Source organism: Megalops cyprinoides, chromosome 4 (assembly GCF_013368585.1).
Source record: "Megalops cyprinoides isolate fMegCyp1 chromosome 4, fMegCyp1.pri, whole genome shotgun sequence".
In the NCBI taxonomy this organism is placed as follows: domain Eukaryota; kingdom Metazoa; phylum Chordata; class Actinopteri; order Elopiformes; family Megalopidae; genus Megalops; species Megalops cyprinoides.
Window position 1 is genome coordinate 7,704,374 of NC_050586.1, and position 17,437 is coordinate 7,721,810.

The 17,437-nt window shown below is 39.0% G+C and overlaps 1 protein-coding gene across 1 annotated transcript; it reads left to right on the forward strand.

Annotated features, from left to right (window-relative positions):
* The first annotated feature begins 534 nt into the window (after window positions 1-534).
* LOC118776080 (glutathione hydrolase 5 proenzyme-like) lies at window positions 535-11,961 on the forward strand. The gene is made up of 13 exons (XM_036526157.1): window positions 535-568; window positions 1,661-1,739; window positions 1,875-2,002; window positions 2,919-3,008; window positions 4,325-4,514; window positions 6,015-6,172; window positions 6,512-6,658; window positions 8,231-8,364; window positions 8,991-9,178; window positions 9,955-10,046; window positions 11,343-11,455; window positions 11,577-11,687; window positions 11,815-11,961. Exons 1-13 carry the CDS (start codon window positions 535-537, stop codon window positions 11,959-11,961), a joined length of 1,611 nt encoding a protein of 536 aa, XP_036382050.1.
* Window positions 11,962-17,437: the final 5,476 nt, after the last annotated feature.

Below are 17,437 nucleotides of genomic sequence, written 5' to 3' on the forward strand. Positions count from 1 at the left end.
TCCTGTTGATTGCCGATTCGCTGATTCTGCCTGCATCCCGACCACGATTCTGCCTGCCGCTTGGACTCGATCGCCTGATTACTCGCCTGCCTGGTTCCTGACCCTGTCTGCTCCGATTCCCGACCTTGGATTTGCCCCCAAGACTGCTTTCCTGTTTTTCGAACCCTGCCTGTCTCTGGTCCTACGAACTGCCTGCTGATTACAATAAACACCTGGAACCTGAAAATCTCGTGGTCCGTGTTTGTGTCCCAGTCACCCCCGTGACATAATGGCCCTCACATGCTGGCAAGGCTCAAGCTCAAGTTCTTTCACCTTAGTGGTTGGTGCATGTTGTGGCACAGATAGATAATAGTTTTCATGTAACTTGCTATCTTATTTGACTTAGCTTTTAGGTAGGTAGTAAGCATTGCTAGTAAACGAAATTAGATTAGATTAGATTAGATTCAACTTTATTGTCATTGTGCAGTGAAATACAGTTGGCATCTAACCAGAAGTGCAAAAAGCATATATAAATAGCAGCATAAATAAATAGCAATGGTGTATAAAACTGGCATGTGGAAAGCGCAAGGTAGGTCAGTATAGTGACACTGTTCTGTATCGTGACACCACAGTGCAAAATAGAGATGTTCAAGGGAAGAAGGTGGAGCATTGTACAATGTGCAAAAAAAACAAAGTAAGTTCCATGTGCAAGGAGCAGTCAGGGGGGTGGGGGAGTTAGCGTCCCAGAACAGAGTTCAGCAGGCCAACAGCTGAGGGAAAGAGGCTGTTCCTGAGTCTGCTTACTAGACTTTGGTTTCTCCATAGGTAACTTTGCTGCTAATTCTGTCTCAAGATTCACAGGAGCCAGATATTCCTGTCTGAATGGACCACTTGTGACATTGGGGACTATCGAAGGAAACCTTCACTTTTGCTTTTCATCACAGGGTTATCTGAGGGCTATCCTGAGCAGCGTCGCATTGATAATTTCAGATTGGAAAGGACTTTAATGATGGGCCATATCTTTACAATTACAGATGCTCTTATCTAGAGTGTCCTACATCAATTACAGGTTTTTGCAATGTTATTTGTTTATTTTATAACATCATCACCATGCTTACAAACCTTAAACCAAAGCGGGGGGGGGGGGGTGCTATACATAGTTCGCTAGCTAACTATCAAAAACACTTTTCTCTCTGAACTCACTTAGTGCTGCTGTTCATTCCCCACTCAACTACATATTGTGCGGTCATGATGATCAGCTTGGTCGTTCCATACCTCTTCCATAATCATTTCAACCTTTGAGCTGGCAATCTCTGGAAATACTGACGTTGGCTAATCTAGAAAACCTTCACTTTCGCTTTTAATCACAGGGTTATCTGAGGGCTTGAACTGCTATCCTGAACAGCCTTGCATTGAAAATTTCTCCACAGCTGTATATCTCCACATCTGTAAATATGAGAGCAGGAGGGCTGGAGGGTAGACTTTGGAACTGGCTGTAAAAGTCGGAGTAGAGTGTATATATATCACTGTTTTTGTCCTCTTTGAGAACTAATCTACAGATCACAGTGTGAGATAGCAGTAGAATTGTGCGTTCTCTTTCAAAATATGAATACAAAGGCGAAAGTAGCGCTAGGAGTGCTGTTGCTATTCGCCATCATCACTTCTCTTGCTGTCATTATAGCAGTTGTTTTGGAACCATCCTGCTTTAAGGGACATGGTGCAGTGGCCACAGATTCAAAAATATGCTCTGAAATCGGAAGGTAAGTCCCCCTCTAGCATTTAGTTGTCTGCCACAATATTGGAGGACTACATTTTGCATGTCTATGATTCGCTTCTCAAAGAGCGTTTTGGCCACACCTGTTTCTTTACACATGCATTTTTCTCTCCCAACGCAGGGACATCCTGGCGAAGGGGGGCTCAGCAGTGGATGCTGCCATAGCAGCACTTCTGTGCATTTCTATCATCCACCCACAGAGCATGGGTCTTGGTGGAGGACTGATGTTCACTGTGATGGAGAAAAGCGGTGAGAAAACACGTTTCAGCAAAAAGTCACCAAGGTTAATGCAAACAGCAATGTAGCTTTCACTCTCAGATATACAGTCACCATCTGTTTCGATATATATTAGAACCTTCTTTGGTCTTTCATCGTGCATTAGACCTCTGACCCTCCTCAGTAATCAACATGGATAACTCAAAAGCCATATCGTGTTGTAAATACTTACTGTTATTATGTAAATACTTATTTTATATTATATACTTATTATTATACTTATTATATACTTATACTTATATACTTAATTTATTATTATAATAATAAATTAAGCTCTTTTGTATGATTATTTGTTTTGGACATAATTAAGAAATAACTTTAAAAAGCATCTTTGTGTCAAATTGAATGAAATTATATAATTATTGAAGTTCATTTTATCATTCTATCCAAGTCTGCTGGTTTTGTTTTACCTATTTACCTGTTTTGATACATGTTTCAGGTAGGTCCGCCTTGATCTCATTGGCTCAATAGATCAAAGCATGTTTGAGTGAACAGTAAGGTAACTTGTTAGATTCAGTTTGGTGCAAATATTTTTTTTATTTCTATTACATCCTGCTCTTATATATTTCGTAGCCTTCTTGGATATTAAATTAATTATACAGCAAACAGAACAGGCTTAGTAAATATCTAGCTGTATAAATGTTGCTCTGGATACGACTGTCTGCTGAATGTCAATAACGTAATGTAAAAAAAGATTACATTGGTAATGGTTCATTAACCAGCTTCTGTTCTGTTTTTGTTGTTGTTTATCTGGATGTTTTAAGTGCACTAAGTGCATTGTATTAAATGCAAAAGGGTATTTACATTAAAAACAAAACAAAAACAAAAACTGAAAAAAAAACATTTCCCTGCAGATCACTTCAATAAATCTATGTTTCACTTTTCTCAGGCAAGGTGAAGATCATAAATGCAAGATCGACTGTTCCTCAAAATTATAACCCAAACTTGTTGAAGGATTGTTCCAGAAGGGACAGGACAGGTACAACAAAAGCCTTTCCTATTAAATTTATACAGGATTTATAGAAATAAGAACCTCTAAAATATGAAAAGAGTACATGGATCATATTTACCCTCACCTGTGCTGTGTTACGTACACAATCGTTTTTGAGTCTCCCTGGAAATTTCACTGAAGCAGATTGTTTCCTAATACTATGATCCTCCCTCTTTGTTTCACATCTGTGGACTCATTCACATATAAATGATAGTCATTGCATTGCAAATCGATCAGTGTTTCATGTAATTTGGTCTTAATTTAATTTTGAATTGTTAGCAAATGTTACAGGAACATTCAATGTAATTACTGTGGTTTAGTTTTCAACTAGCTTGCGTTGACCATTTTGATCAACCTTGCTATTTAAGGGGCGAAGGAAATTTTAATTGAATCTTTTTCTTACATTAACATTTACCTAAAAAGTGTGATCTTTTTTCCCTCTTGAGAAAATCTTACGTCTGAGCCACATTAGAACAGTGTTGCTTGCCCCAAGTGGCCCTAGTAGGAAGAGTACTTGTTGTGGTAAGGTTGAATAGTACGTCTCGGGTTCAATCCCAGCTGTGTCATGAGCCAGCGATGACCACACATGTGAAACAAATGGGCTTCATCCCACCAAGAGATATAGGGGAGGGTAGGTCAGTCAGAGCTGTGCTCCATTGCAAATCAGTGATCCTTGCTGGTCAATTGGGCACCTGCGGTTTTCTCAGGGTGAAGCTGTGTATGAAGCATCCTCCTCTGACTCATATCTGTGACATCTTAGTATGTGAGCTACATTGAAGCGTTGAAGACATCGTGTGTCTCGGAGGAGAGCAAGAGTTTGTTCACCCCCTACAGTAGGAGTTGCAGCATTTGTGGCAGCATCTAAGGACATCAGCACAGCGTGTCAAAGAGCCACAGAGTTGGTGAAGATGTTGTACAGTCAGAGAACAGAGACAGTCTACGAAGTAGAGTCTGCAAAGTTAAGTGGGAGGGCAGGAATGAAGATGATGCAGATTCTATTGATATAAGAATGACACAGCAGATGGGAGAGAAGACAAAAACATGGAAGAGAGTGTAGAAGGAGAGCGTTTTTGTAGATTACTATAAATCTGATCATGGGCTGATATGGAGATAAAGGCATGAACATATTTTCAAGGTGTGATAATTTGTTTTGGTATGTCTTTCTTAAGTGTTATTGAGCAAGAACAAGCTGTTAGACGCAAAGCACAGAAGTGAACTATTATGTGCTCCATTCAGTACTTTTTCAGCATCTTGCCTATTTTACCATGTGGCCAGCTGGCATGTTTCTCTGTCTCCCCCTGCAGGCAGTCAGTGGATCGGTGTCCCAGGTGAGATCCTTGGGTATGAAGAGGCACACAGGCGCTATGGGAAGCTGAACTTTTCTGACCTGTTCCAGCCTGCCATCAAACTGGCCAAAGAGGGTGTCACAGTTTCCCACATCCTGGAATACCATCTTCAGCAGCACTGTCTATCTGTCGATGCAGCACCACTATGGTACTGAAACACCCATGCTTGTTTTATAGCTCTAATGCAGCAATTTGGGAGAATGTGCCTATGATCAAGATATCTGGTGTAATTAGTTTCAAAGCTATGTGATTATTTGCATTATTTTTTTCATATTAATTTGATTATATTGTGACAGAACTGGCCAATGCTCTGCACATAAACTAACAGAAGGAGTAAAACTTCACAAAAAAACAATCCAAAAAAACAAAACAAAAAAAACCCCACTCACAAACACAGGAGAACCAGTCTACAGCTACCAGCACACAAAATGGCTTCCAACCAACTGAACCTGGCCACATACCTGTATATAACAAACCTAATTAGTGCAGGTGTGACCAGTTAACTGGTTCTCAGAAAGACAAGACAATTAACAAAACAATTAAACAATTATTAAATAATCAAGACAAACGTGAAACCTGTTTCAGTTGTAATTAATTGATCAAAGCGCTTATTTTACAAGATGGAAAATGGACAATATGAGGATCCTCAATTTAACAATTAAACAATTAACATTCAGTCTGTTGGGGTGGAGTGAAGGGCTGCTCCCTCACACATATGAATTTATAAAATTAATTAGATACTCTGATTGTTAGATTTTCTTTTATTCCACACTCTAAAAGTGCACAAAAGTGTACACTGTGAAGAAATTAAGTACAATACACATGGAGTTAGGACACTGATTCATGGTTGCTTCTCTTTGCAGATCCTTATTATATAATGTTAAGTTATCTAAGTTCAAAACATTAGTATATGAGAGCTCACAGGCAAAAGTGCTGTCTTTAGCTAAAGTTTTTGTGAAGTGTGTGTATGAAGTGTGATTTTGAGTTTTGAGTAGAAGAGTTAGTGAAATAATTACTGTGATTTGTGTGACAGTAAGCTGTTTTATGATGAGAGTAACACAATTCTGAAAGCTGGTGACACAGTAAAGTAGACATCTGTCAGATACATTGGAAATCATTGTGAAAGATGGGCGGGATGGTATTTGTAATGGGGGACAACAGAAGCCCTTATCCAGGATATAACCTATAAAACACTGAGAGTAAACGATATCCTAAAGTGTAGATCAGATCACTTCTGCTGCTATTTAAATTAGTGCAATAAAAGCATAAAATGTGGACTCAACAATGGAAGAAGCATTGTGTGCAAAATAACAATTTTTTTAAATTAACTTTTTCTTAAACTTGTTTACATCTGCACATCTGATGAGTTTTCACCCTCATTAAACCTTTCACAAGTTGTAAAAATCAGCTCAGATCTACTCATAGGAAATGGTCTTACTCTTGGCTTAGAGCAGGAGAAGGAAGCTTCATAAATAGCTCCCTTTGCGTACTCTGAGGTTGGACTTTTGTATTCTTAAAAGTACTTTTAGCAGGACTCTTAGGAGGAATGATGAATTTGGGACACTGAATCTGAGATATAGCTTCCCTTTGCAATCTGTGATTGTGAGTTGGATGGAGGAGTTAATGAAATAATTATTGTGACTTACAGTAAGCTGTTTTATAAGAATGGGACACTGCTGAAAGCTGGAGACACAGTGAAGTACAACAAGCTGGCAAGAACATTGGTGGTCGTTGCAGAGGAAGGGACCAAAGCCTTATATAATGGGACAATAGCACAGGACCTAATCCAGGATATAAAGGATGCAGGTACTTATCCTGAATGATATCCTGTCTTGTAGATCAACTCCCTTTTTTGCTATGCAAACTAGCACAGTAAGAGCATCAAAGTACAGTTAATTTTAAATGTCAGGACAAAGAGACAATGCAGTTACAGTGCAGATACATACATAACAGAAACATTGTGTGAAAACTTTGTTTTAGTTAATTCTAAGTTTTTCTTAAACCTATGTGTATATTTTGATGATGTTTTTTTTAATCCAATTCTATATTGTAAACACAACAAATCAGCTAAGTTTTTGGCCTCATTAACCATTCCAAACAGGGTATTTTGCAACACATGCCAATGTTTCACAATTTGCTTTGTAGGTGGAAAGCTGTCCTTGAAAGATTTGCAATCATTCAAAGTTGAAGTGACAGATGCATGGAATGTATCCATAGGAGAGTACAAAATGCATTTCCCCCGACCCCCAGCAGGGGGAGCTCTTATTGGTTTCATCCTCAATGTCATGAAAGGTCAGTGCTTTGCTGCTCTCAAAGAACTGCCTGCAGATGTGACAGAGCATGCTGTGCTTCCACACAGCAGGATTCACTGCACCCCTCAGGCCTGAAAGTTTGCATGTTGCTATAAAACGTTGTAGGCTAATGCTTATGTCTCAGGAGTCCAGGAATTATTTCAGAACCAAGTGTCTGTTAGGAAACAGTGGAATGTAAGAAATGGAGCTTCCAAGTAGCTCAGTGCTGAAACCATTTGGTTTGAATGTAAACTGAGCTTTATGGCCTGGGTTCAGTTCCAGCTCATCAGAAGATGATCAGGAGCCCACGGCAGCAGAAATAAATTGGTGGGTAGGCTGGCCAGGCTTTGTCCATGCCTACTGGTCAAGGGGGCACCCACAATTTGCCTCTATGAAGCTGCACGAGATGTCTTCCTCAGACTCATGTCTGTCTAAGCTTGACATGGGGACTACACTGAGTATTGGGACTACGCAAGTGAGGCAGAGTACAATACAAGCAAAAAGCCATATTAGGAGTCAACAATATTAGAAGTGCTAGACAAGGTACAAGCTAGCTACTACATAATACTGTTGGATCTCTCTTTTTTAGTAAAGGAGAACAAAGTTCAAGACATAAGAATGAAATTCAAAGAATGAAAATGTATGTAAATATAAGATACAGTTCTGGCCAACATTATTGCCCCCCCTGTATTTTAAGTACATAATGTACAATATCTCCTAAAAAATGTGTAGTGAAACAGCTATGATCGTTATACACACACATGTTTGATAACACAGGGTAAAACACTAAGAATTGGAAAAAGTGTAAAAACAGAAACATTGCCATGGACACAATTATTGGCACCCTTTTGAATAATTCATATCAGAGTGAAAAGATGAAGTAGACTGTCATTGCAGTGAAATTAGACTCACCTGTGATAAATTGTCAGTGCTCACATGACTAGAATTAACCAATGAATGAAGGCTTTAATGCTTAACAAGGCCACCTTCATTTCCCTTTTCACAATGGTGAAGACATTCCTGTTTCACAATGTTATTAAGCAGTTTGCTGACGATACTGATGATACAACTGTCTGATGATACAAAGTTGGTGCATTTCCAATTATTTCTCAAGATAGTGTACATAATGTACTTAAAATACCGGGGTGCCAAAAATGTTGACCAGAACTGTATATATAGGTATGTATAAGTTATATATAAGTTAGAATATTATAAGACAGGGGCTCATATTGATCAGAGAAACTACACTCCAGTAGGCTTAACCTGCATCTCATGTAATAATTTGGAATATTTCATAGGGGATATGTTAGAAATTTCCTAGCAAACATGGTATGGTATAGGATAAGTCCATGTAGTTTGTGTCCGCTCAAATCAGGCACATTATATATATATATATATATATATATATATATATATATATATATATATATATATATGTGCCTGATATATATATCATATCCTCTAAGATAGTTGGTACTGATGCTCATGTAATGTTGAATTTGCCTTTGTGATTCTGCATTGTGTTAATCTTAGTCTTCCCAAGTCAGATCCAGAATGTTTCTGTCCTTTGGAGGTTACAACCTCAGTTCAGACTCAGTAAAGGGTGATGGAATTCAAACTTATCACCGCTATGTTGTGACGTGTGACCATGCAAACAAACAGAGGAACTATACGCGCGACTACAGCTTCGTGTCTCAAGAGTTCAGGGTAAGTTTTCACATCAGCTGGATGGAACGCAAGGCTCATGCAGTGGGTTGAGTTTCTCTTTAGTCATATTATTGTCACTGTCAGTTTTACTCTGATATAGTCAAAGCTTGTTACACTGACTGGCAGGAAATGTATTGATTAGAAACACAAACTTAAGGATATGCAGCATTACATATTTGTACATTACACTTGTGTGGGTGTCCAGAGTTCCTATTTCCTAGATCAGAATAACTAAAGATAAGTACATGCCGTAGTTATCTAGCTAGTTCATAAGTAGCTGTCTATATAGCTAGATTTGCTTCCAATATGCAGTATGTAAATTGTATTGTCAGGTAGGCCATCCACCAAGTCAAGAGCTGAGTTTAGCACTTTATTTTGAAGCACTATAATTCTATCCTGGGCCTCCCCTGGCAGCCTGTAACTTGCCATCCCAGTAACGTGCAAACAGATAGAACTGTAACTTCCCAAACCTGCCATCTCAGTGGAATGGCTGAACAGTAATGTTTTGTTAAACTCAGTTTTTTTTTTTCATTTCCACTTGAAGAACAAAACATGTTTTTTGTTGAACCACTCCGTTCACCACAGAATGTCTGACTTTTTTCCTTGCCACGTGGTTCTTTTCAAAGAATGCATCAGAAAAATTGATAAAAGAAGAGTTTGCAGCTGAACAGAGACAACAGATTGACGCCAAGATTGCCAGCAACCTTCTGGGTTATAATACCAATTCCATTGTGGACAGTGTGGGCACCACACATATATCGGTTCTGGATGAGAACGGCACAGCAGTTTCAGTTACCAGTACCATCAACGACCCGTGAGTGTGTGTCTCAAAGGACACTCAAACCTTAATTGACATTACATTGAATTACATTCATCAAGCATACACTCTTACCTGACTTCCAACAGAATAGAACGTAAGTGTATCCATTCAAGTTTAATGAGCAACAATGTCAGACCAGGCTAACAACACTCCCAGACCAGTGAATTGTGAGCACCTCTGATGTGAGTTCACTGTACCACCTGAAGCCAAAATTTTTTTTTTCCCCGCAGCTCTTGTAGCATCATGTGTTTGTTGTTTGACAGAATTCAGTTTGTATTTGCAAATATTGGTAAATATCACATTCACAAAAATCCAAGATACCACAAAGAATAACCATCAATGAACACAAGCCTTTGTTCTGTACTGAGATACCTGCAGCTGAGAATTTCACAGTTCAGCTTCACTTCAGGATAGAATGCCTGTGTCACCATGAAACATAAAACATTAAGTGTAGTTCCCTTTCACTTTCACCTTCTGCTTTTAATGGGCAGTAGACATACATTTAAATAAGAACATTAAGAGTGAAGAATGAGTTTATTTCTTTGAAAGAATCAATAAATGGTATTAAAAGTCATTTTAAAGGTCATTTTTTGTGTCAGCTATTCAGGGTGCATGATTACTGCACATTGTAAGCGTGAAGATCTGCTCCTTTTGAGTTGGGCAGATAGGCCAGGTCTGACTGATCCCACCTTTAAAGGATTCAGTGTTTTCAGTGTAGTTCATTGATCATTTGAGAACCAGTGACTGTTCTATTCCATCTCTCTCTGCAGCTTTGGGTCCAAGGTGTACTCTCCCAAAACGGGAATCATCCTCAACAACCTACTGGCTGATTTCTGTGAACTTGCAGATCGCATCTTACCTGGTAATATGACAAGAAATTACATCAGCCAAAGCTACGAAGGCTTACATTTTCAGTTCAATTAATCTTGATGAGATAATGCAAAGTGGCTGTTCAGTCAGAAAAATACTTATTTAGCTCAAGAATGGTCTGTTTTTTTTTTCCTGAATGTCAGATGCAAGCGTCCAGGTACATAAAACTGCCAATATTTAAAGTTACATTTCAGCATATTTTTCTTGTCCCAGCTCCTGTGCCTAAACTAGCTATCCATGGCTATTTTAATGGAACTGTTGGTGAATCTAATCAAATATTTTATATCCACAGTGTTTTGGACAATTGTTAAATGAGACTACAATAGTCTTTATTATAGAGTAGCACTGTATAGTTTCTGGCATCTTAAATAATGAACAAACGGAACACACAATGTTAAGGAATACAACTTTGTCTGCTTTCAAATGTGTCTTTTTGTATCACTCCCAAACCCAAAAGGGCAGGAGTGAGGCACAGGGTCAGCCACAGCACAGATCCCCAGGGTAGTTTTGGGGAAAGTGCTTTTCTCTAGGGCACACAGGCTGTCTTTTGCAGCAAGTATACAAACCTATAACCCTCTGGTTGCTACAGCAGGAAACTGCCCTAATCACTAGACCACTGCCATTCCCAAACCACTGCCATCCCCTGGGGTAACTACTTAAGTTCATTTTTTATTTGGAATGACCAATTTTTTTCTCCATTTTCTCACAATTGGGCTTGCCAGATTAGATCATGGAGATGCTACATATCGCTAACAGCTAACAATCTATGAGAGCACACATGAACCGGGGCTCTCCTCTGAATCATGTGATGCAAAATGATGCTTTCTTTCACACTGCAGTCCTCACCCAAAGCTTACACAGACATTAGTGGAAGGAAGATTTTTCAAGTGTATCTTTATACAGATAGACTTTTACAGGTATATCTTTTATACAGATAGGCTGGTGTGCGATGACATTAACAAACCCTGGCTGACCTACCCACCCGCTATCCGTGGTGGGATGAGGCCAATTTCTTTGTCTGCTGTGAGTTCCTGGTCATAATTGATGTTTATCTGGCCTTTTGGCAGGGCTTTTTATCTGATAAATATAGAGAAACCTAATACCACAGCTATATGATCATTAGATGGCAGTTAAGGGTCAGATGACCCCACATGAGGCCTCATGCCCTTGCCTCCCTGCAAACTCTGCATTGTTTTATATACTATGCACATAAGGCCATTGTAATGGCCTTAACGCGTGATTTTGTCCTATTTTTTGTGGGTCATTTTAAGTGCAATTTTTTTTCCAGGGGAGAGGCCCCCTTCCTTCACAGCTCCTTCTGTGCTCTACTCTAAATCCAAGCAGGAGACGCTGGTGATTGGGGGGTCAGGGGGCCAATGGATCACCACTAGGGTAGCGCTCGTGAGTGCTCCTCAATGTCTAGCGCACCCTCAGATACATTAAACCCTACATTTCTACATACAATCAATATCCTCAGGATCATCAAAATGCTTTGTCCATCCATAGTCTCTCTATTCCCCAGGCACTCATGAATTACCTGTGGTTTGGGAAGGATCTGGAACAAGCTATTAAGGACCCTGTGGTATTTGTGAACTCCACATACAGACTGGATTTTGAGACGGGGTTTAACCAGGTAAAACCACAGAGCCTCACATCAAATCATTGATAGATTGATATAGTAATGAAAGACAGTCACCTCCTTGTCACCAATATCATGGCAGTAAAATCGCAGCTCTGATTTTTATTTTGCTTGCGTTTAGGCTGTGAAGGATGGACTGAGGGGTAAAGACTACGAAGTAGGAGTGTTAAAGAACAACTATACGGCCGTCAATGCTGTGCTGAAGAAGAACAACTGCATCACTGCATGGTCAGATAAAAGAAAGGGTGGGGTAGCAGCAGGCTACTGACCTCAAGGAGACATGGTCACTCACAGTGCATATATTCTATATTTATATTCTGTGCTTTTATGTTTGCTGGGTGCAGCAGGTACTGGTCTGGGAGAGACTGGGTCCCTTTTCAGTGGGCTGTTACTCTCCCAGGTGGGGGTTTGCTACCAGTACGTCTATTTTAACTGCTTTCCTGAAATGATGGCATTAGAATCACTTCCAATAATGGAAATCCTGTGACCAGTCTGAGATAAATCAATGCAGCTTCTTAAATTGTGATTGTTGCTTTTGCCCTTTAATTGCCCTAACCCTACATAACTATGTTTGCAAAAAATAACCTGGAATGAATGAATGATATCATCTGCCAAGGTATGAGCAAGGATGAAGCAAGGCCTTTGCTATAAGGCCTATGTTATGCTATGTTATGTAATGTCATGCCTTATTGCTTGTAACTATCATATTTAGCCATTTAACCATAAAATTGAACACAAATAAAAATATATGAAAAGGAAGGTTGTTTCCCTTTGCTAAGAATTTTTTTTATATTTCATTTATTTACCAATTTCAATACAAAATGGGGCTGGTAACCACATGCCCTTTAGACATAAGTAATGACACAGACAAAGATCAAACACTAGAATACATAAAAGGTCAAAACAGGTAAAAAAAACAAACAAATACTATGTATAATTATATTTCCTAACATTAACAATTGTATTAGTAATATTTCCTATACTTAAAATTTTTATGTTCCTCCAATTCCCATACTCCTCAGCACTCCATATGACTGGAGGATACTGGATAACAGGATACAGCACGTGCCCCCCTTTAGTCCTCCCATTATCTAGCAACCATACTGCAGCCAAGGAAGTAGGGAGAGAAATCAGCCACAGGCAGTGAGAAGTTTTGTCGCTAATACGACAAAATGCTCAGTAAGTATTACATTTCTAACACTGGTGTGTACTCCTAGATTAGAAATAAAGCTTTTGCTGCTAAAATCATTACATGTATATGTCCATTCTTTGTTGAAACCAAACAAGTCAGTAGTACAAGCATCGACTATGCTAGTTAGCAAAGTTACACAAATTAGACACGATACAGAAGGAGGATAAAAGCGTATGTTACAGTTATTATAATAGCGATGAAACAGAAAACTTTGTTAGTAAGAGCAACAAAGATGGCATCATAAATTTAAAAAAGGGTGTAACATACTAAGTAGAACACAATGGTGAATCCTGGCATGGAAATCTCCTTTATGGGTGCACTGGCCTAATGGTTGGGGACATGGGATATCAGTAGTGCAGCAACTTATGGGACCATCAAACATACTCTTATACTTTGCTGTAAGGCCTATGTACAGGCTCTAAAAGCTATGTTTTGTAAACAACCCTTGTCACAGAGCTTTTTTCACTTCATTATCACAGGTGGCTATATAAAAAAGTTGCAGCATACACGTGAACCTGCTTATTAATTAAAGATCAAGTGCTTAACTATAAGAAACTGTAACTGTTAACAGAAGACTGAAAACCAAAACCAAAAAAACCCACAAACTGTTTGTTTTTCTTGTTTTTTTCGTCTTTGTATCTCCTTGTATATGTTGAGCCTCTCTCAGGGACGTTTCTAGCTATTAAAAAGATCCAGGGCTAAGTCAAGTTTGCCTGGGGCTTGTCTTTTTTTTTGAAGGGAGCTCGGCATCGGTAGGTTGGGGAGGTTATATCTTCCTTTATAATAAATAAATATCACACCTTCGGACACTGAAAGTCAAGTTCCAGTCTGTTACACAGTATGTCTGTTGTTTTGCTATAAACACCTCCTTTTTCAGGGCAAAAATATTCGGGGCTAGGCTTAAAATATTTTGGGCTATAGCCCTGAATGATGGGACCTAATGACACCACTGGCCTCTTTGTTTAACTTTTGGCTCGGGTGTTTAGAAGGCTTTGAAAGTTTAGAAGCTGGAAGTGGCCACAGACCTGCCTGAGGCCAGCATCGCCCAGAGGTGATTCAGGGGTTCAGATAACTGGGTGTCCAGCAGGGCCTGATGAAGTAATGTAAACTAAGGCAACCTGCAATGTATCTCTTTTACCACAGGGATGTTTTGCACCCTCTTTGTACCTCACTCTCCTTAACATCTCTCTCTACTTTTATCTGCTTGTGTTCTTCGTATGCTACCTGAAGACAGCTGAGGTCAAAAAGCATTTTATCTGAGTGCAGGCACAAGCCAAATTGCTATGTTTCGTATGTTCAGATCTTTTTTTGAGGGTGTCTGAAGCAATTGTGAGCTTTCCACGATTAAAAACAATTTATGCCCACTGTTTGCGATTCAGATGATTCAGGTTGCTGTTTTCCTACTTCGACATTTGTATTCCACAGTCATATTTCTGTCTTCTCCTTTACAGCTTTCTTCCCATCTCTCTTGTGTTTATCCTCTTTTCTTTCTCCATCAGAGTAGTGACCAGTAAGGGTTTTTGGTGTTTTCCTTCTGCTCCGCTTTCTCCATCTGTTCTTTCTGTTCTCATTCTCAACCACTATCTCTCTCTTTCTCTGTCAGATCAATCTCTTCCTCTCTCTCCTCCTTCATGCTTTATTTGTTCTATATTACTCTCACCATTTGTTTCCTTTCCTTGTTTCCAGCTGTCCCCTAAATTTCATCATCTCTCCCTCCATGTGCTCCCCCCTCATCATTGTTCCTCCATGTTTTTGGAGCTCTTTCACGATAGTATAGTCACCTGTCTTTCCTCCACTGACCCTTCTCTCTCCTCACCTCACTATCCCTCTTCTCTCTTCACCAGCCATCTTTGTATCCTCCTTCACAATTATCCTGTCATTCTTCCATTGTTACCCCAGTTCATCTGTCAGTAGGTGAGGTACTTATTGAGAGCAAGGAGGTGGGCAGGACCATGAAAGCCTGGTTGGAGACCTGGCATGAGGTACACCTGTACTTCTTTTGTAATTAGGACGGCAGGAGCTGTAGGAGAGTTTAAAAGCTTAGTTAAGTTTAAGACAAGGGAGTGCTAGGATTGTGGTATTGTGTCGTATGTTATATTGTACGAGTTGGCTGTGGAAGCTGAGGTGACCAGAAGAGACAGGAAGGTGAACTCATGAATGTAAAAGCCAAATTGACTGAGAAATAAAGTTCTTAATAAAGATGTCCATTTACCTGGTCATTGCATCTTTGATGTTTTTCTACCTTCAGACCTAGTGCATGCCAGGCCTTGATTGTACCTTTTCTGCAGTCTTTGAGTTTCAAGCAAACTAGCTTCGACCCTTCCCAAAATCCTATGAGTCAGAAATGTCTCACATCAGGAAGTGCAGAACATGCCCTATCACCTATGGTAGGGCATTCAGTGGAAACCACAAGCAACATAACACTTTTCTCATCAAAATGAAACGAAAAAACATGTTCATTCCCTTTTACACACAGATATAATCTTTGCAACTGCATATGCATTACAGGTTTTATTCCATTCCATCACTGATAAAATAGTCTCTGCTCTCAAAGGATCTGGCATGACAGAATGTAGAGTCTGGAGTTCTGCAAAATCAGTGCTCAGCCACCATTAGAGACTTAAGTTTGTTAATGATAAAACAAGGAAGATGAGTGCTTAAGATACACTTAAAATGTATATCTCAAGGAAGAAGACAGCAGAGAGCATTTCTAATTTAAATCTCTTTCTTCCTCCAGCAGCCGTTTTAAAAGAAACTTCATTGAGAGATGACATCTCTTTTATTTCTCCAGTTTTCATTGTTTCATCATTTAACCTTTTTTATGGATTGGTCTCACAGACGTCTGATTTTTGTTGCCCTCTGATCAGTCTATTTGTCTCTGATATCTGAATTGTTTTCCTCATGTAATTCTCAAATCAGAGTTATAAAACAGAATGGGATGATTGGTATAACTCTCAGACAAATGCCATTAATAAAGAAAGCCCATAGAACTGTTGAAGCCAACTTTTACCTGTTTAAAAACAATTCATAGTTATTCCTCCTACATCATTCACCTTTAGTCCATACAGTTGCTGTACCATTTTATGCTGATAGGAAGACTCAAGAGGACCACTCCTATTGCACATCTGTATTACTAAATATCACATTTTACATACTTACCAGTCAATGATTTCATTCAGCATGTGTATGTATGTCTGTGCATACTTGGCCGGTATTTCACAGCTTAATCACCATATCATCTGAACAAAGAAGTCTTGCTAAAGAAATACCAGCAGGGTGCAACTACATGGCTGTCCAAGGTCTGTTACCATTGTTTACCAGACATAAAGGAAACAGATGGCAGAGTATAGAGAGATAGCACATGATTATGATTACCAGTGAACCAGTACCAGTGAATGTGTAACATGCTAAAAAGCAATATTTATAATCCAAAGGTTACTGGCTTGATTCCTAGATGGGCCACTGCTTTTGTACCTTAACACAAACTACTTGTGAAAATATGCAGACCTGTAAATGCATAATGTGTACAAATTATGAATTGTGTAGGTCACTCAAGATAAGAGCATATGCTCAGCAAAAATAATATTTCATAACACCAATTCATAATGCCTATACTTAACCAATACCTGAGAAAGGGTCTGTACCCCATAACACATTTTTTTTTTATCTCCCCATATAAAATACAGCTACAGACCCTACACACAAGCATGAAATTAAAACCAATATTGCTCTTATTCACCCAAAGGAAATTAAACATTTTTTAATGTTCACCTGAACACAGTTAGAGTATGCAGTCAATTCCTGCGTTTGTCCAGGTTTCACCACCATCTGATCCACCTGGCAGGATTATGAGCATCACATTCTTACGTTCTCAGCATTGTTACATCACTCACTTACACATATAGGCAATACACATTAAAACAACCTGCACAGTCATGAAGCAATTTTTCAGTATTTAATTCACAAGCCAAAACAACCTCCTACTCTCCCCTTCGCAGTTTGATATGCATCAAGTACAAACATTCAATGATGATGATGCATCCATCGGCAAAGTATTCACTGAAGAATGTTTGACATCAAAACAAATACCTGCTTTAAAAGGGTGCAGAGTACCTTTTGCTTTCATTACAAACTAATCTGGTCACAGCACAGACAGGCACTCCAACACAGCATGGCCATAACCAAGACTCAGGTTTGCAAATGTGTAAGCATAATTATGATAATAGTGATCATTGTTATTTTATCTGTTCCCCAAAGGCAGGATGAGGAGGCTGCAGGTTCAAAACAAAGTGGAGAGTAAGTCTGAAATAATTGTGAATATTTTGTCAATCTACAAATGCTTATATGTAAATGAATATATATATATATATATATATATATATATATATATATATATATATATATATATATATGCGAAAGCATATACGATCTTTTTGATCATTGTTATTTTTCCATTGATATTTGCTTTCCAAAGGCACCCCATGGAAAACGTCACACAGGAAGCTACAGGTTCAAAACAAAGTGGAGAGTAAGTCTGAAATAATTGTGAAAA